The 18,686-nt window shown below is 34.3% G+C and overlaps 5 protein-coding genes and 1 non-coding gene across 12 annotated transcripts; 2 read left to right on the plus strand and 4 right to left on the minus strand.

Annotated features, from left to right (window-relative positions):
- The first annotated feature begins 328 nt into the window (after nt 1–328).
- On the plus strand, nt 329–3,278 carry Yip2 (yippee interacting protein 2). Its single transcript, XM_070654094.1, has 8 exons — nt 329–626; nt 976–1,142; nt 1,282–1,413; nt 1,564–1,828; nt 2,013–2,188; nt 2,382–2,582; nt 2,737–2,891; nt 2,952–3,278. The coding sequence occupies exons 1-8, from the start codon at nt 608–610 to the stop codon at nt 3,034–3,036; spliced, it is 1,200 nt and encodes a 399-aa protein (XP_070510195.1). The 5' UTR covers nt 329–607; the 3' UTR covers nt 3,037–3,278.
- Nucleotides 3,275–6,434, minus strand: LOC139101165 (odorant receptor Or1). 2 transcript variants are annotated; one of them, XM_070654093.1, is made up of 8 exons: nt 6,318–6,434; nt 5,401–6,090; nt 5,185–5,311; nt 4,106–4,638; nt 3,920–4,019; nt 3,760–3,867; nt 3,536–3,691; nt 3,275–3,414 (listed from the first exon to the last, which is right to left on the minus strand). In XM_070654093.1, exons 3-8 carry the CDS (start codon nt 5,242–5,244, stop codon nt 3,361–3,363), a joined length of 1,011 nt encoding a protein of 336 aa, XP_070510194.1. In that variant the 5' UTR covers nt 5,245–5,311; nt 5,401–6,090; nt 6,318–6,434; the 3' UTR covers nt 3,275–3,360. The 2 variants fall into 2 exon arrangements, with proteins under 2 accessions (XP_070510194.1, XP_070510193.1); XM_070654092.1 differs by having other exon boundaries at nt 5,185–6,090.
- Nucleotides 4,825–4,896, minus strand: Trnag-ucc (transfer RNA glycine (anticodon UCC)). Its single transcript has one exon. It is a non-coding gene; the product is annotated as a tRNA-Gly (tRNA).
- Su(r) (dihydropyrimidine dehydrogenase su(r)) lies at nt 6,346–14,323 on the plus strand. 3 transcript variants are annotated; one of them, XR_011547781.1, is made up of 17 exons: nt 6,346–6,592; nt 6,925–7,035; nt 7,119–7,451; nt 7,634–7,942; nt 8,054–8,380; nt 8,588–8,798; nt 8,865–9,049; nt 9,152–9,367; nt 9,444–9,608; nt 9,689–9,841; nt 9,911–10,031; nt 10,169–10,431; nt 10,544–10,720; nt 10,918–11,142; nt 11,222–11,379; nt 11,467–11,624; nt 12,269–14,323. XR_011547781.1 is itself a non-coding variant. In XM_070675416.1 (16 exons), the coding sequence occupies exons 1-16, from the start codon at nt 6,542–6,544 to the stop codon at nt 11,534–11,536; spliced, it is 3,075 nt and encodes a 1,024-aa protein (XP_070531517.1). In that variant the 5' UTR covers nt 6,346–6,541; the 3' UTR covers nt 11,537–11,982. The 3 variants fall into 3 exon arrangements, 2 of the variants coding, with proteins under 2 accessions (XP_070531517.1, XP_070531518.1); XM_070675416.1 differs by lacking the exon at nt 12,269–14,323 and having other exon boundaries at nt 11,467–11,982; XM_070675417.1 differs by lacking the exons at nt 6,346–6,592; nt 6,925–7,035; nt 12,269–14,323 and having other exon boundaries at nt 7,332–7,451; nt 7,605–7,942; nt 11,467–11,982.
- LOC139101179 (phospholipase A2-like) lies at nt 11,671–13,117 on the minus strand. Its single transcript, XM_070654123.1, has 4 exons — nt 12,829–13,117; nt 12,243–12,402; nt 11,998–12,165; nt 11,671–11,868 (listed from the first exon to the last, which is right to left on the minus strand). Exons 1-4 carry the CDS (start codon nt 13,115–13,117, stop codon nt 11,790–11,792), a joined length of 696 nt encoding a protein of 231 aa, XP_070510224.1. The 3' UTR covers nt 11,671–11,789.
- On the minus strand, nt 13,953–18,558 carry Def8 (differentially expressed in FDCP 8 homolog). 4 transcript variants are annotated; one of them, XM_070654074.1, is made up of 9 exons: nt 17,971–18,558; nt 17,429–17,778; nt 16,778–16,990; nt 16,372–16,663; nt 16,061–16,231; nt 15,827–15,880; nt 15,382–15,623; nt 15,017–15,252; nt 13,953–14,570 (listed from the first exon to the last, which is right to left on the minus strand). In XM_070654074.1, the coding sequence occupies exons 3-9, from the start codon at nt 16,985–16,987 to the stop codon at nt 14,345–14,347; spliced, it is 1,431 nt and encodes a 476-aa protein (XP_070510175.1). In that variant the 5' UTR covers nt 16,988–16,990; nt 17,429–17,778; nt 17,971–18,558; the 3' UTR covers nt 13,953–14,344. The 4 variants fall into 4 exon arrangements, with proteins under 4 accessions (XP_070510175.1, XP_070510176.1, XP_070510174.1 ...); XM_070654075.1 differs by having other exon boundaries at nt 16,778–16,987; nt 17,429–18,558; XM_070654073.1 differs by lacking the exons at nt 17,429–17,778; nt 17,971–18,558 and having other exon boundaries at nt 16,778–17,393.
- Between the last annotated feature and the right edge of the window lie 128 nt (nt 18,559–18,686).

Here is an 18,686-nt window from a genome sequence, read left to right on the forward strand (position 1 = left end):
AAAATTTTTAATAAAAATAGACAAGTACACGAAAGTATGGTCTGTTGTAAGAAAAAAAAAAAAAAAGAATCTGTAAAAATGCAATACTAGTCATAGCAGAAATCGTGACTTTTAAAGTTTTATATATATATTAAACTTAGGTTAACAGGATTTATAACACGCAAATAAAAAATACAAAAGTTATGTATCCAATATCTCTTAGTTATCAACAAAAAAATCAAACTATCATCGTAAACAAGTTAAATATATCATATTATTCTTTTTTTATGATTTAAATATTTTTATTAAATACAAGATTATATTACTTTTTATTAAACCACAACTGCACAGATGTGTGAAATCTACTATGTTAAATTAACACGAGATATAAATTGATAAGATCTCGTAACGATATAAGACGTGATAAAAACGATAGAAGCAGGTAAAGTTATCCCCTCTTCCACTGCCATGATATAGCAAAAACGTTTCGATAAACATGGACTTGGACTGAACGTTCAACACGTCGATGGACTTTGAGCCTGGACGTGGGTATATTATAGAGTCTTCGTCAATCGCAACCCGGTTGTTGCAGTTGTAATATAAAAGTGATTTAAAGCGGCTCGCCACAATGTCGATTGCAACCAAGGGTATGCCCAAATCTTTTTCACTCCATCTGAATCCTCGAATGCATAATAAAATATAAGTAGTATAATTAAAACAGATGCTCACTCATGTCTAAAAATAAATTCGATTAAACTCTAATTAATTTAATCAATTATTAATTTGCTAAATATGTTTGTATATATGTATTCTATCTGCCTAAGTCTATATTATATATTTGCACAACTGTTTATATAATATAGACTAGACAGGTAAAATATTTTATAGGATAGAAGTGTTATTTTTATTCGAAAAAATAAAAAAAAATCAAGATGTGAGGAGAGATAAAGCAAAATAAACTACCACTTCTAATTTCTTGGGGGTGTTCTGTAACAGGTATTTTTATTGTTGCTGCAAAGCGCACCCCATTTGGCACAATGGGAGGAATGTTTGTTAATAAAAGTGCAACTGATTTATCAGTTGTTGCGTCGACTGCAGCAATACAGGCAGCAGGCCTAAAACCAGAAAAGATTGACAGTGTTGTATTTGGACATGTCTTAGCGGTAAATCTTATTCACATAATTAATAATAGCAAGCAGAATTTAACTTTTATACTTTTAAATTAATTAATTTCTTTAAAGTAGCGAGTCGGTAACAATCGTGTATTTTTAAATTATTAATTCGTAACAAATACCTTTACAGAACTCGTCCTCTGATGGTGCCTTTTTGGCGAGGCACACATTGTTAAAATCAGGAATTCCATTGCAAACGCCAGCACTCAGCGTAAATAGGCTATGTGGCTCTGGCTTCCAAGCAATTGTCAGCGGTGCTCAGGTTAGTCGAACATCTGAATCGTTTTTTCTTTGCCGTTCGTTGTACACAAAACAAAGGAACATCTGATCTGACTGATCGTATAAGTGTATGCGCACTTAATACAATGGAAATTTTTTGTTACTACCAAATGTATTTTCCATTTTATTTCAGAATATTTTAGTAGGGGACTCGAAGATCGTCTTGACAGGAGGTGCAGAAAACATGAGCCAAGCTCCTTTCGTCGTAAGAAACGTTCGTTATGGTACTGCTTTGGGACAGAAGTACGATTTTGAAGACTCACTCTGGCTTGGACTGCTGGACACTTATTGCAATTTGCCCATGGGCTTAACTGCAGAAAAACTAGGTGCTCAGTACAGTTTAAAGAGAGAAGAGGTTGACCAATTTTCTTTGAGTAGTCAGGAACGCTGGAAAGCTGGTACATACACATAATTGCATATATAATATGAAATTAAAAATAACAATCTATTATATTAATTAATAATTAAAAGATGGAGTTGGCAATTTATTAAATTATTTTTCTTACGAAATTTTACGATTTTTTTTACGAAATAAATAACAGCAGTAAAATTTCTGTGTCTAAAAAACTTTTCACGTTACAGCTAACGACGCAGGTTATTTTAAAGAAGAAATAACGCCTGTGCAGGTGAAAGTTAAGAAACAGGATGTAGCTGTAAGCGTAGATGAGCATCCACGTACAAAAACGACATTGGAGACTCTTGCCAAATTAAAACCAGTTTTTAAAAAAGACGGATTAGTCACAGCTGGTTCTGCATCGGTATAAATGGCTTTTGTTTAATTTTACTACATATAATATTTCAAATTAATATTTCCTACTTACTTATAATTAAACGGAAACGGTAATTTTAGAATTTCTCGAAAACTAAAATCACATTTAAATTTCTCGGCGTTAATTTCATACCTTTCAGTCTTTCTAGAATTTCAATTAAAAATCTGTTATCTTTTTTCAGGGTATTTGTGATGGAGCAAGCGCAATTATTTTAGCTAGCGAAGAAGCTATCAAGACTGAGGGTTTAAAACCATTGGCACGTTTGGTGGGATACAGTGTTGTTGGCGTAGATCCTACTATTATGGGAATTGGTCCTGCACCTGCAATCAAAAATTTGCTTAAAATTACGGGCAAAACTCTCGACGATATGGAACTTGTTGAGGTGTGATTTCAATTTGCATTAATTATATTTGATAAAGCAATAATAATTTCGACTCGTCAAGCGATATTTTTAATGCAGAGCTCCAAACATAATTAATATATAAAATAATTAAAGGATATATTTATATTTGGTCACGTTGTGTACTTTATAATAGATCAACGAAGCGTTTGGAGCTCAGACGTTGGCGTGTGCAAAGGACCTTAATCTGGATCTCAATAAACTGAATGTAAATGGTGGAGCTATTGCTGTCGGGCATCCACTGGCCGCTTCCGGTAGCAGGATCACCGCTCACTTGGTGCACGAACTTAGGTAAAAGATTTCTTAATTCTAAGTTTTAATTAATATTTTAATCTTTACGTATTTTTATAGGAGGCGAAAAGCTAAAAAATTTGGTATCGGTTCGGCTTGCATTGGCGGCGGCCAAGGTATCGCTGTAATGGTAGAAGCGTTGTAATCAGTTGTAATCAATCGAACAATTGGAGAAGCCTTTTTTACATTATTAAAAAAAAACTAGATGTACAGATACAATAACAAATAATTGTGATATTTCATAAGATTTATTAACGCCAAGCATTAATACGATTTATTAAATTCCTTTTTTATCCCGATGAGAAAGTCATAAAAAATATTTTTATATAAAAAAAGTTTATACTTGTTTATGTAATACATACTGTTGAATAAAATACTTATTATTAATTTCCTTCTCTTTGTACTTTTAAGGAAAATATATAGCTACAAAATCCGGAGGTATCATTGGATTATATTATCGAATTTATTATTAAGCAGCTGATCCTTGGAGCACTGTAAAAATCGAATAGGACATCCGCATTATCTGAAACGCACGAGAAATTATTGGTTTTAGTCAAATGTTTCAGAATTATATAGTTAGGAAAAAAAAAGATATATAATCTAAGTATTTACAGCAAGCTTGAGTGGTTAAGAAATACACTCACCTGCACAAAAGTGTTTAGAGATAATGACATGACCTTGCCAGCGCTTAAAGTGAGTGGACGATGAGCTCTTATCATTACAATTTGGAGACTGCGTTTAAATCTCTCGGAGTTGGAGAACCAGTTGTTCGAGTATGCAGCTGTGACTAAGCGCATGCTCTAAAAAAATCGCGTATCTTTCTTTGCTTACCTCTTATACTCAAAATTATTTCTTTATAAATACTTACATGAAGATATAATTCATTCCCGTGCCAGCAGAAAATAAATATTTGATATGTCATACAGCACATGTATGTTAGCATTCCAATTAGCACCGCAGGGATATAAATCGTCATCTGTAAATCACTGCATGAGAACTCATAGCGGGCCTAAAACAAACGGATTTACCTGCGACACGTTGAAGGCGATCAAGCAAATAATCACGCAGTTCGAGAGAAATTGAAAAAAAATAACGATGCCAAAGATATCTTGAATCTCGTTCGTAAAGCTGCAAATAAGATCAGATAATTACAAATCGGACTAAAATAAAATTTTATCGAACACTTTTTTAGTTACAAAGTAGTCTATACTTACTGAAAAATCATATTGCTGTGCATAGCGCATCGCTTAAGTAGCCTGTAAGATAAAATTCTTCCTTCGATCTCAAATTTACTCTCATTATCACTTTGCATTCCACGAATGCCTTTTTCATTATCGATCGAAATAATGTTACGTTCTAAGATCGCAAACTGGGCACAAGCGACGTTAATCAGCCCCGTCATTAGTGTATCCATTGCTACGTTGTGAAAACAAGCGATAATGATAGCGATACCCTGATGCGCCGCAGTGATCTCGAAGGCCGGCGATGCTGTTATATTGTAAGGGTACCATCCTTCCATGGGCAGCTGCCGTGAACGACCGGCGAGTAGATCGGCGATTGGAGTAAAGCCCCAACAGAACACCGCAATTCCTCCAAAACTCTGATAAACCGCGTGATGAAAAATGCCTTTCCATGTGTAATTTATGAGTAAATCTTTATGTTTCTCATCGTAGCGACTGAACGCTGCACTGTTGGCTGCGTCTAAGAGTGCTTGAATTCGCGTCTGATGACGAAGAAGAACGATCACCTGAAAATATTGTATTTATTAGAACCATTTTTTTAATTATTATAAGTACCTGTATAATTAAATTTAAAAAAAACTATTAATATAACTTAATACAAGTTATTTTGAAAAAAAAAATTCTAAAGTTATAATTAAAAAATCTTATCTGAATAATAAGATATCGTGATAAAAGAAAAAAAAATTAGATTGTGCGATGGCCGGGAATCGAACCCGGATCAACTGCTTGGAAGGCAACTATGCTAACCATTACACCACCATCGCACTTGTATAGTCTCTGACATTTAACACTAGATCCGTACTTTGAAATGTGATTGAGAAAATTTATCTAAAATTAATTTTTTTAATTAAATGGTAGTTATATAAATTATTATTTTTACAATTAGCGAAATAAATTACAAACGTAAATTGCAATAAAGAAAATTAAAAAAAATTATACTGTTTAATAGAATTTTTAAGACCAATTTTAAATATAAAATTCTATAAAAATTTTTTAACACTATTATAAACTCACAAAAAAAAAACAGACTGAATAATAATTGCAATTTATACCTTTGAAGCGTGGGTACTATTTGTCATTAATAAAGTAGCAACCGCAGTGAGCTTCGACATGTCTCCCCAATTTGCTAGAACATTTGCTATTTCGGCAGCCAGCAAGATACCCAGTATAAAGATAAAGCTGCAACCCGTGTAAAACAGATACAGTAATCGGAATATGCCTGTGACTGGCGGCCACGTGCCCAAGAAGTAGATGATTGTTAGGCTCACTTTCAGATGAAAATTCGGCGCGATCGTTTCTTTCATTTTGCAATTGAAGAACGTTAGAATCAAATTTTTACTAATTACGTTCTCATTAAGCAGTTTAAACAAGTTTCAACTAAAAACCTATAGATAATAATAATTATTATTATCCCACATAGTTTAATCTTGCACTTAAATCACAAAATTATGTAATCTACAAATCAATTAAAATAAAAAGTGCAATCAAAACACTCGTAGCTTATGCTTATAATTTATCAATGTTCCGTTTAGCATTAGAGAGGTTTAAAGGTCTCTCTTCTAAAGTTATGACTATCTCTTATCACTTAATAATTTACGAAGATGCAATATGTCGTATCGCCCAAATAATTATTTCCGGGTGACTTTGTGGGTTCCATAAACCAAAAATTACAGGATCACGTAACGCTGCCTTGTAATCCATCGAGTCGCTCCGCTTTCATTATAGGCGCGTATTATTAATAAGCCGTACGAGAGCTCAGACTTGCTATTATGTGCAATTGCGAAAGCAACTGCTATGTAATCGTCACATAAATAATTAATTGGGCTGGATATTGTCTACTCCCTTCATGCAATTACATTCTCCGTACAGCAAACATGTTCGTCCAGTAATTTGGCGTATATTTTTCTTTAGCTGTTTAAATGTAGCAATATTTGTGTGAAAATGGACGCAAACGTTTCCTGTTAAGAAAAAACAGTTTTATTATTTTACATGCAACAAGTATAGAATAAGTCGATTGATAGGATTTATTAAAAAATGTTAGGTGTTTTCTCGAGTGAGATAAAAGCGAGAAAATATCTCAGTTATCTGTGTCACTTCTAAGTATTATTACTTTTCCCTCCATTTCAGCTCGAGTTAATCACTTATATAACATAGTACGCTATTGGTTGATAACGTCATAACTTACTACGACTAAAACGTTTAGTTCGTGTCAGTGCATACGCAAATGTTGAAGTAAGTGGTCGTAAGCGTTCCTCTGCACGGCAGGTAAATTCGAGGCGAGTTGCTTCAGTTACCTGACCCTTTACGATAGAGTTCACAGTTCTCGCTTTCCTTACCGTTTCTGGATCGTGAATCGGCTGCGAATCTTTCATCTTAAATCGTATTTAATTTCGTACACGTCACGAAAACATGGCATCGCTGATACCAGCAGTATTGAGCAAGGATGTGCCTGATATTGAAGTGAGTGTACATTCCAATATATGACGATATGTGGAAATGATTTCTAAATTAAACGATTTTCCGGAGACGTTGAAGAGACGTTTGTAAAAAGGGTCAAGATACTTATCAAACCATATTTGGATTTGCTTTTCTCGAACTTTTGCGGAACTTATCTGAAAAAATAAAATATTTTCTTCTCTGTAAAATTAATTATTTCATTCTTTAATTTTAATTTATTTTTTAGAAGATAAGATATACCTTTTAAGTTTTTTTTAACTTATCTTTATTTTTCTTCAACTATTATATTTTTATGTTAAAAAGATAATTAATTGATAACGAATTATGTCTTGTAGAATATACTAAGCATCAATCCGAAAATCAAGACTCACACAAACTTTGTGCCATCAACGTTTACAAAGCAGAATAAGCAGCACTGGAAAAGAAATATCCATGAAAAGTGTAATGTACGTAATTTAAACGTTTCGTATTGATATTCAATTTGCATCTAAAATATATATTTGTTTCTTAATATTCCGTATCTCCTTAGAGTTGCGTACCTCTGACGAAAAATTTTGACGACATCAAACATACCACTTTGAGCGAACGTGGAGCTTTAAGAGAAGCAGCACGCTGTTTGAAATGTGTCGATGCACCTTGCCAAAAGTCCTGTCCCACGCAGCTGGATATTAAGTCCTTCATCACCTCGATTTCCAATAAGAATTATTACGGCGCGGCCAAAGCGATTCTGTCAGACAATCCTCTTGGTCTCACCTGTGGCATGGTTTGTCCGACCAGCGATCTTTGTGTAGGCGGTTGTAATCTTTACGCTACCGAGGAAGGACCTATTAACATTGGCGGGCTTCAACATTTCGCGATGGATGTGAGCAATTAAATATGTTTGACAAGCTGCCACAACTTTCTGCAAACTTTAAAAATTTTATGATTCATAATTAATAATAGAATTGATAATTAATGACATAATGACTAATTAAGTAAATAATATATATACGTAATATATAAACATTACTTTCAGGTTATGTGCGTTAATTGTTTTTTCATTAGGTTTTCAAACAGATGAATATTCCTCAGACCAGAATACCTGGCCAAACAGTGTCTCACGCAAACGAAAAAATTGCTCTGTTCGGCTGCGGACCGGCTTCTCTTTCGTGCGCGACATTTCTCGCTAGAATCGGTTACAACGACGTTACGATCTTCGAAAAAGAAGACTACGTTGGTGGGCTGAGTTCTTCTGAAATACCGCAATACAGACTCCCATATGACGTTGTTAATTTTGAAGTGGAGCTCGTCAAGGATTTGGGAGTTAAAATCGAATTGGGAAGATCGTTGTCTGAAAAGGATTTGACAATACAGGTAAAATATATTATAAAAATCTTAAAGTTATTACAGTTCAATTTTAATATTATTCTATAAAAATCTGTGCGATTAATTAAGATACCGCGAATAAACATGAAAGTATTTCAGGGTCTCCAAGACTCCGGATACAAAGCAATCTTTTTAGGAATTGGATTGCCTGAGCCGAAGAGCATACCGACTTTCAAAGACCTCACACCAGAAATGGGCTTTTTTACCTCAAAGAGCTTTCTTCCTGTAGTCGCGAAAGGCAGTAAGCCGGGGATGTGCGCTTGCAAGAATAAACAGGAACTCCCGTCTCTTCGAGGCAACGTTATCGTTCTCGGTGCGGGAGATACTGCTTTTGACTGCGCTACTTCAGCTTTGCGATGTGGCGCTAAGAAAGTTTTTGTCGTTTTTCGGAAGGGCTTTACCAACGTACGAGCTGTTCCGGAAGAGGTAATCGTTCATTTCTGCTTTTTCTTTCTATTAAATTTTTTAGGGAGCGTCCCGGAATGATTTCTGCGCCTCTGAAATTCACTCTAATTTTTTGACTTGGAAAATGAAACGGAAAAAAACTTTTACAGTACACAAAACATTAAATTAAAATGTTTTTAAAATTAGATATTTAGAATTAAATGTTTGACGTTTTAAAATTATTTTTAGATGGATCTTGCGAGAGAAGAAAAGTGCGAGTTTATACCTTTTCAATCCCCAACACGAGTCATTCTTCGTAATGAAAGAATCGCTGCAGTTGAATTCTGCAGGACCGAACAAGATGAAAATGGAGAATGGATAGAAGACGAAGAGCAAAAGATCGTTTTGAAGACGGATTTCTTGATTTCAGCTTTCGGTTCAGGACTATCCGATTCCGCTGGTAAGTAATAATGATATTTAATATGAGCAGAATACAGACAAGATAATAGAACATTATTTAAAACAGTGAAGCGTGCTATGGTACCGATTAAAATGAACAGATGGAATCTGCCGGAAGTGGATGAAACAACAATGATGACCTCGGTACCAGGTGTATTTTGCGGAGGCGATCTTGCGGGTGTTGCCCAAACTACCGTGGAATCTGTAAATGATGGAAAGACAGCTGCTTGGTATATTCACAAACACATACAGGTGTGTTAATACAACGCGCATAATAAAATAAAAATTCATATTTATGTTGCAAAATAGATGAAGCAACTATATCGTTTTTTTTTTTACTTTTGCATTGTTCAGGAATTACACGGTTTAACGGTGCCGGAAACTCCACAATTACCTAAATTTCATACTGCTATCGATGACGTTGACCTCAGCATCGAGATGTGTGGAATGAAATTCGAGAATCCGTTCGGACTTGCTTCCGCGCCACCCTGCACTTCCAGCGCGATGATCCGGCGAGCTTTTGAAGCTGGATGGGCCTTTGCCGTCACAAAAACCTTCTCTCTGGACAAAGTATTTTTATAAAAGAGAATTGACCACCTAAATAATGTAATATTTCTAAATCCGTGTTCTTCATACTTTGTCATAGGACCTCGTCGTCAATGTATCGCCACGTATTGTTAAGGGCACTACATCTCGTCATCATTACGGACCCGAGCAAGGTAGCTTTTTGAATATCGAATTAATATCCGAGAAAACTGCCGATTATTGGTGTGGCAGCATTACGGAGCTTAAACGAGATTTTCCTACAAAGGTATGCAAAATTAATTACATATTTAAATAACTAATAATTAGTAAATTCTATTTAATATTATTTACCGTAAATCTTTGTAGATTGTCATCGCGAGTATCATGTGCACATATAATAAAGCTGACTGGACGAAGTTAGCGAGAAAAGCAGAAGCAGCTGGATCTGATGCCTTAGAATTGAATCTGTCGTGTCCGCATGGCATGGGCGAATCCGGAATGGGTTTGGCTTGTGGACAGGTTCGTTTGTTTCTTTTCTCCTTTTTTTTCAAACTGTGAGCTTGATAAAAAAAGTGAGATTGATTTCAGGATCCTGAATTAGTTAGGAACATTTCTAGATGGGTTCGTGAAGCCGTAAAAATACCATTCTTCATAAAGCTAACACCCAACATCACTGATATCTTTTCTATTGCCAAGGCCGCTTACGAGGGTAATTAACAATCAAGAAACCGTGCGCGTATTACACGCGCGCTATTTTTTAATAGATCCCATTTCATGCGCGTCATTACATTTGAGGATATTTATTAATTATAATAATTTCGCGATTATTACTTGTTATTGTAACAGGCAAGGCCAATGGCGTTACCGCTATTAATACGGTGTCAGGATTAATGGGATTGCACGCTGATGCAACTCCATGGCCGGCGGTCGGTCTCAATAAATCTACAACATACGGCGGAGTATCAGGAAACGCAACCAGACCGCAGGCCTTAAAAGCTATTTCAACGATCTCAAAGCATCTTCCGAAGTTTCCAATACTCGGTACCGGAGGTGTCGACTCGGCTGACGTTGCTTTACAATTCCTGCATTGTGGCGCATCAGTTATTCAGGTGTCATATTTTCTGCACAAAGAACATAAGGAAAAATTAATTTTGAAATCTGCACTTTGACTTTATAATATTATAAAAAATATAAGAAACTAACAAAACTTTTTTTTAATAGATCTGTAGCGCCATTCAGAATCAAGACTTCACTTTGATAAATGACTATGTGACCGGGTTGAAAGCGTTATTATATTTAAAAAGTCTGGAGCAGGTGAAGGATTGGGATGGTCAGAGTCCACCGACGTTCAAGCACCAAAAAGGCAAGCCTGTCTCCTTGCAGCATGCTCTGGGCAAAGTAAGAATCATTAATAAATCACTCATATAAACGAACAAATAATTATAATTATAGAAAAAGCAATAGGAGTTAATGCAGTTTTGCTATGTGTTAACAGAATTTTTTGAACGGTGTTAATTAGACGATTGTCGTCACGAAATTATACGTCGTGATTTATATTATGACTTATAATTATAAAATAAGAAATATTTCCGCAGAATGTACCGTATTTCGGCGAATATCAAAAGCTGCGTGAGAAGAAGATAGCCGAATTAAAGGCACATTCGAATCCCTTGGACACGGTCATTAAGACAATACGACCAGCTCCTGGACCGATCGCACCGATCCCTGCTGTCAAGGATGTGGTCGGTGAAGCGCTACTTTACATAGGCAGCTTTAAGGAATTGGACAACAAGAAACAAGTGGTCGCTTTGATTGACGATGTACAATAAACAATTTTCTATCCGCTTAATTAATCTTACTACAAAACGCAATTTTACATTCATTTCGAATTTTTTCCAGGATATGTGTATAAATTGCGGGAAGTGCTACATGGCTTGCGCGGACTCCGGATATCAAGCAATTGTCTTTGATTCTAATACTCACATTCCAAGAGTGACGGATGACTGCACCGGGTGTACGCTTTGCTTATCCGTCTGTCCGATTATCGACTGCATTACGTGAGTTGCGAATACAAACTATTTAATGCAATCTTAAATTTTTGTTCAGTCTTGGTTTTCGGTTTATATTCATTGTTTTACTTTTAGTATGACTCCAAAAGTGATTCCGCATGTGATCAAAAGAGGCGTGCCGCTGAAAAATATGATTGAAATTTAATAAGTAATAATTCCACGGTTTTATCTGAAGAAAATTACAATAACATCGTTCTGCGTACAACAAACAATTACTGAATCGATAATATCAGGTAAAAATTAAATCTTACGTAGTATCCATAAACCGAAATAAACATATGACATTAATATTATTTATTTAAAATTAACCGTATATGGTTACACATATATTATAACAGATTTTTTATTTGCTTCACCAAACATGTGGGTTTGCAATTACAACTGTTAATTAAAAAAATTTAAATGAACTTTTCATTGCTGATCCACTGGTACTTGTCGCATTGGTTATCCATACACTTAGTCTCGTCCTTGTTGGGACTAAAATTAAATTTTAATAATTAATAAAAATTTTATTGATAGTTTAAAATATCTATTATGTTGAAATAAAATTTTATATATCATTATTAATTAAATAAACAGTGTAATTATCTATTTTTTTTGTCTTACTCGCAAGTTTTTGCTGGGCATATACAATCAAAACACTGTGGTTGCAACATATTGAAGTATGTTTTCCCTATTTGGGAGGCGACAGTAGATTGTATTTTGGAAATGACTTTGTTGGAAGCGACATTTTTCAAACAATTGTGAAACTTAAAATCGCAAGCACAAGCGGACCTGTTTTCAGAAAATTATACAGATTTAGTAATTAAGAAACTCATTTAAAATTATTAATAAAAATAATGTATTGATACTTTGTAAAAATTCCGTTGTTCTTAAGGTTGGCTTTTGATTCTCCAGCTATAATATTATATTGGCAATTATCATGTTCTCTACAACAGGCGTCTAATTCCGAGAAATAACCGAGCTCGTCTTCACTACGCGCATTATCTCCATCACCGCACCAACGTGTTCCTAATGTAACATTCACAAAATACAGATATTAAAGAAAGAAAGGAAAAAAAAAAAAAATAACAATAAAATGATAATGATTTTAACTCTCGATGAAAATTAAGTTATTGTTGCCGCTTAAATTACACTAAAAGCGATTTTATTCTCAACATTAATTTTTTTTATATAAGATAGAAAACAAATAGAATTTTATCTCCAGTTATCTACATATACTTAAAAAATTTTTTTATAACAGCAATATAACTTAATATCGATATTATAATTAATGTTTACAAAGTGAGACAGACACACTTGTGAAAACAGAAGCAGATTATTTGAATTCAAAATAACATACATAACTAATTAATGTTATTGCGTCAATTTATACCAAAAACTTAATTAAATGTAATATTCTTTTTTTCTTGACTTTCTCGATTGTAAAAAAATTACCTGGAAAGATAGCACGCATGTACCTCTTGAGTTCGTCTTGAATTTTGCCATAGGATTTTTCGTTCTTAGATTGCAAAGTGTTTTTTTTTCCGAATTTTTTAAGAATATTTTTCACATTCGGAAATTTCTGTAAGGACTTTTCAAGTGTCGATAGTTTTGTTTCATCGGAACCGGGTATATTTTTCGCATTACATTCGTCATTAGGTGTATTAATATTATCTTCACAATCGCCAAATAGAGCGATGCTGAAGACAAAAAGTACAAAGAAACAAGCGGATATTCGCGACATTGCGTTATTTATTCACCTGAAATAAATGATAGTAAGGCAGTAGGAAAAAATCTTTTTTACAAATATTACTTCATCTTAAAAATAAAAAATTATTGCATTGTTTAATTTAATTCAATGTTGACTTTCTTAAGAAGCGAAGAACAAGATAATTTTTTTTTCTAACACAAGTTATACTGATATTTTACATTGACATTGTTCATTTATATTTTAATATTACAATATCTCCAATTTTTTTCTTTTATTCATCAATTATTTAATTATAATTTTAAATAAAATAACAAATTAAATTACAATGCAACTAATTATAGAAGGTAATATAAATTTCAGTTTCAAATAAAATTATGATAAATATTAAAAAAAGAACGCTGTTACTTTCTGGTTGTAAGATCGAATAAAAAAAAAGCGTGGAAAAATTCCAAAGTATGATGTGCTCGCTTACCTGACCACGAATAATCAACTATGCATACTGATCACCGTAACTTAACACTTCGCTTAAATACTGCCGGTACTTTATTTTTTATTAAGAACGCATGACGGAAACGTCTGAGTTGGGCTAACCCAATGACAGGTCGAACAGTACTAAATTTATCACATAACATTTGTGCAAATGTTAAAAGTGTGAGTCCAAGGAAAATTCTGTCAATAACATTTTATCACGCACATTATGTAGATGGTGCAGATAAAAATTCGCAATTGACATTCATCGATAAAGTGATAAAAATACGGGTAAATAATTAATACTATGCATTGACAATTTTACGTAATAATATTTGTTTAGTTTTCTTCTCTTCATTAACTGTAACTTCCATGCTAATTAATACGCATTACACGTAACTCTAGAATGCATACAATTTATTATTGGTAAACATTCTTTTAAAACGTAAAAATGTGTAATATCTTTGCAGCGTTTAATAAACGAGTATAGTATTTAAGTATTTGTTATATCGTTATACCTACGCTTTGATATTTCACGTGCTACTTGACGAGTTTGCACAATTACTTAAAAAATATTATTTATATAATCTCACTGATTAGACCGCATATTATAAAAGAATCACATGAGACAATGAAAAATTCAATTAGAAAAACACTATACAACCCTTAATACATATTATAATATAGTAAAAATTACAGCCAACGCTTCAATCAACTTACCAAAATAACAGGTACAAAGTATAAATTGCTACGGAGTTGTTAATGGTTTACCTCGCGTTCATGCACTTTTGTTTAAAAGTCCTTCGCGGTATCGTCTGTATCACAGTCTTCACCATCCTCCGCCGATTGTCCCTCTAAGACACGACGTTTTTGTAAACGTGCACATCGGGGACAACAATGATTGCGCTTGGCCCAGCAAACGCGATGATGCACTGCCGCGCACTGTGGACAAATAATCGAGCTGGCATCCCATGGATAAATAACTTCATCGTTGCCGCATATTTCGCACAAGTGTCCCCTGAAAAATGCACATAATTAGCAAATTTATGTAAATAATTGCTAATTGATGTACATAAGTATTCTTTACGATATTAATAATAATAAAAAAAGACTAGTAATTATAATTAAAGTTACCACAGAAGTTCATAAATGTATTATATAAAAAATATTTCGATGGAAAAACGGAACTGTATAGAAGTAAAAAAAACTAGTTGTCTTAACTTTAATTGAAATTATTGAGTTCTTGAAATATTTTCTAGCATTACATTAATTATTATTATTCAATGAGGCATTTCAGATATTACACTAATTAAAATGTATAAGAAATTCTATATATTCTGTTTTACACGCATTTAGTTCAAAAACCAATGACAACGAATGAAACATTGACGTATTCAGCATAAAAAGTAAAGCATAAATAAATATTAAAAGAATAAGTGAATATATCTTTTTCGTTTAAGTTACCTTGCCTTGCAGAGCTCACATTGTTGTGTGATATGCGCATGCATCATATCGTACGCGGCGCGAAGCTCGTCTAGAAGAATGCCGCTCTGAAGATCGATAAGGTCCTTGATAGAATAATTACTTGAATTCTCGATCATGTGGGTGCGTAATCCAATTTTCCACGGTAGTCCTTGAGTGCAAGCTTCCACACACAAGACCAAATATCTCTTCATCATCTGCATTTCTCCTCGCATCCGCTAAAATTTAAAATATCAAAATTAAAACATTATAAAAATTTAAAAATAATGTACAACTAATAACTTTTAAATTGATTTAATTAATCTCGTGTGTATTTCAATTACGACCGAGATAGATATGAAGCTTACCTTTACCAGCGATAAATCCGGAACTAAGGTAAAGAGTTTTGGATTTAATTCTTCCAGCGGTAATACGGAACGATCTTCCAAGAGCATTAATAGTTGCGCCGCGGCACGAGATACTAAACGCGGTTCCATATCCCAATTTCTGATGACTCTCGCGGGAATAACCATTGCCGTGTTCCAATGGCATCTTTGACAGTAATACAGGCCACTGTAGTCGCAAAGTCGGGGGTCTACCCAGGCCGATTCTAAAAGTTATCATTATCTTGGCTATTAAAGTGTACATAATTATCATTATTTAACAGATATATGTATTTATAGCAAATATAAATGTTTTATATATCGTTAAATAAAAAAAAACTATATATAAAAAAATTTTCTTAAATATAAAAGTATAATATAAAAGTTTAGTGAAGTAACGCCTATTGCTTCATTATTATTAACATATTACCTGCATTTCTAAAAGAATTGCCGAAGCAAGATAACGATAATCCTTTCGAGAAAGCTTGCAAGAGACAACACACTCATTATCACTTATGGAATATTTTAGTACGCTGTTATCAACAAACGGGATAACGAACCGACGTAAAACGAACATAATGAACGAACAATTCGTTCACTTTGTTTAGTCTATTCCTAATTAACAGCATGTCTTTTAATATAATCTAGTTTGTCAAATACTTACTGAACGTTATTCGAACTTTGCACTCAGCGCAACGGTAACCCTGCTTCGAGAGGCCTTGTTCCGGACAGATATCCTTTGTATGCGTGTACCCACCGGCTTCGCTGACGACCACATGTACGCACACGCGACATACATTATTCAAACACTTCCAGTGACAGCTAAACTTGCAGTCTAAAAAAATAACAAGTATACATTCGTACAGCAACAATTACAACTTTAAATTAAACTAAATAAAAATTATATTACATATAATAATATACGAGATGTCTAGCGACAAGAAAGTTGCGGATAAGTAAAAATTTAATATTTACCGTTACACATGTACCATGACTGCAGCATCGTCCAGATTGCACCACTACAGTGATCGCAATAAACTGGACTGGACGTGGTAATGTAGTACTTTTGTGGCACAAAGTGATGACCGAGGATCACGCGGGTTTCGAAAAGGTTCTCGTCTGAGGTCTCGCGTAATTCTTGCACGCGTAAACGTAGTTCGATCAGTCGTCGAACGAGCCATTTACGTTCATCTGAACATTCGGCGCTTTCCAGAACCATCAGCTTGCACTTCTGCACCATTTCCTGCAAGTCCTCTTGAGAAGCATCCTAAGTAAATTAAAATCTGTATTAATTCTGTTTTTTTTTTTTTTTTAAATAGTATATTAATTTACTAATACGATAATGTATTGATTTATTTTGTAACAATGTATTGATTTCTACCTTTGACAGTGAAAGCATGGTCTCCACTGACTTCAAGCTAAATGGTATGGTGCCTTTGCTGTCAGTGCTATCATCTGCTTCTCCCGTCATATAATCTGAAGAGGATGACGGTGTCGATGTTCCTGTACCAGAGCTGTTTGCACGTATCCTGGACTCATAATGTGAGTCATTCTCTCCAACGATAGGCGAATTGTTTTTTATATCCATCATCTTCTGCAAACAGAACATATATCAAAAACAAGTCGATAAAGATGTGTGTCACATTTCCTCGAAAAATAAAATTTGATTACAGGCTATCAATGTTAATTCGATAAGCGTCGTGCAATAAATTAACGTCTCCTCCACCCCACAAACCGAAGGTTCGATCAGTCGGTCCGCGAAAAGGAAAAGCGCAATATTGCAATCGACTGAAAATTATTTAGCATCTACATTGAGAAGTTTAGGCAATCTTCGATCAAAAGAAAGACAAGTATTACGCACATACAATATACAAAATTATCGCTCGGTGAAGCCGAATGTTTTAAAGTCAAAAAACGGGAACTGAAAACTCGGAAAAAATAGCTCTTAATTAATTTCAAAATATCTTTCGCTCGGGGAAAATTTCAATTTAACTTTGAGACAAATAATAAAAAGATTGTTTGGGAAACGTACCGTTGTCGTCCGCGTTCTTCGAGTGAGACGCAAGAACGTGGTATTTGTAAATAATTCTAGTCGCCGTTGTTCATCACGAAATTCAGCAACATATCGAATTATAAACGGCAAACAAACGCAGATAGAAACCTTTATCTCATTTCGACGGGCAGCACGGACAGTTTAGGTTATGCGAGACCTGGTGCGACCTAGTGCTTTCTTTGTCTCGCGCGCGTGTATGCGTTCTGAAATCAGCTGATCCATGCGCGTAACTTGACAGGTGGTTGACAGTGCACGCGTGCGCGTAAAAAAAAATAGCGAAATACATGCACTAATCTTGTCCAAAGCTTTAGAGCTCGCGCGTTGTTCTCCTGTAACAAAAATCCAAATTAATTAATTAAATCGTTACTTTATCTAAAATCTTCGAATGTCAAATTAGAATTTTTTATTGCAAAATTCCGGCAAATAGAATATTATTTTAAACAAAATTTGCTTTTGCTCTATAAAAATTATTTTTCTTATAAAAACGTGCAACGCGATAATAAAATTTACAGAGCACTCACGATTGACGATTGCTACCTTCTTCAATCCTAGCAAATGATACAAATAATTTATAAATCCTACCGGTCTCGATATAATCGAACAAAACCGTCGCTGATACAAACGCCCGTATCTTCTTGGAACTGCAAATTTTTATTTTTTCCCTTGCGCGCAAATATTATGAAAAACTCGATCTCGAGATAATCGTAGTGTAAATCTGAAATACGTGTACCGGAGAAAAAATTAATCGGTTCGATACAGGCATAGCGCGACATCGCTTTCAGTCTTAGACGTAGGAAGCATATGCGCGTTTCGGGGAAAATCTACCTTCTAAAGGCTACAATCACGATACTAGACACTAAAATTTACAGAGAACGGTCGCCACGTGTACAAGAGAGAATGCTTTACATTTACAGTTTTGCGGATCGTCGACCTCCCGTTAAAAAATATATTTCACAAACGCGTAAATATTACTTAATATCTCAGATATATTCTCAGAATATTAAATATATATTTAATACCCAGCAAACTCAGAATATTATGACAATATTCTATGTTTGCTAAATAGGTATATACCTCGAAAATATATCTAAAATATTAAATAATATTATGTAACTATAGGGATGCAGTTACGCAGCGATTCATTCGAGCGTCACAAGACGGTGCTAAAATCCCTCGCTGATCGATTTGCAACAATTCTTAGCAATATCCACGTACAAAAGTAACAGCGACACGTCGC

Source organism: Cardiocondyla obscurior, linkage group LG03 (assembly GCF_019399895.1).
Source record: "Cardiocondyla obscurior isolate alpha-2009 linkage group LG03, Cobs3.1, whole genome shotgun sequence".
Taxonomy (NCBI): Eukaryota; Metazoa; Arthropoda; class Insecta; order Hymenoptera; family Formicidae; genus Cardiocondyla; species Cardiocondyla obscurior.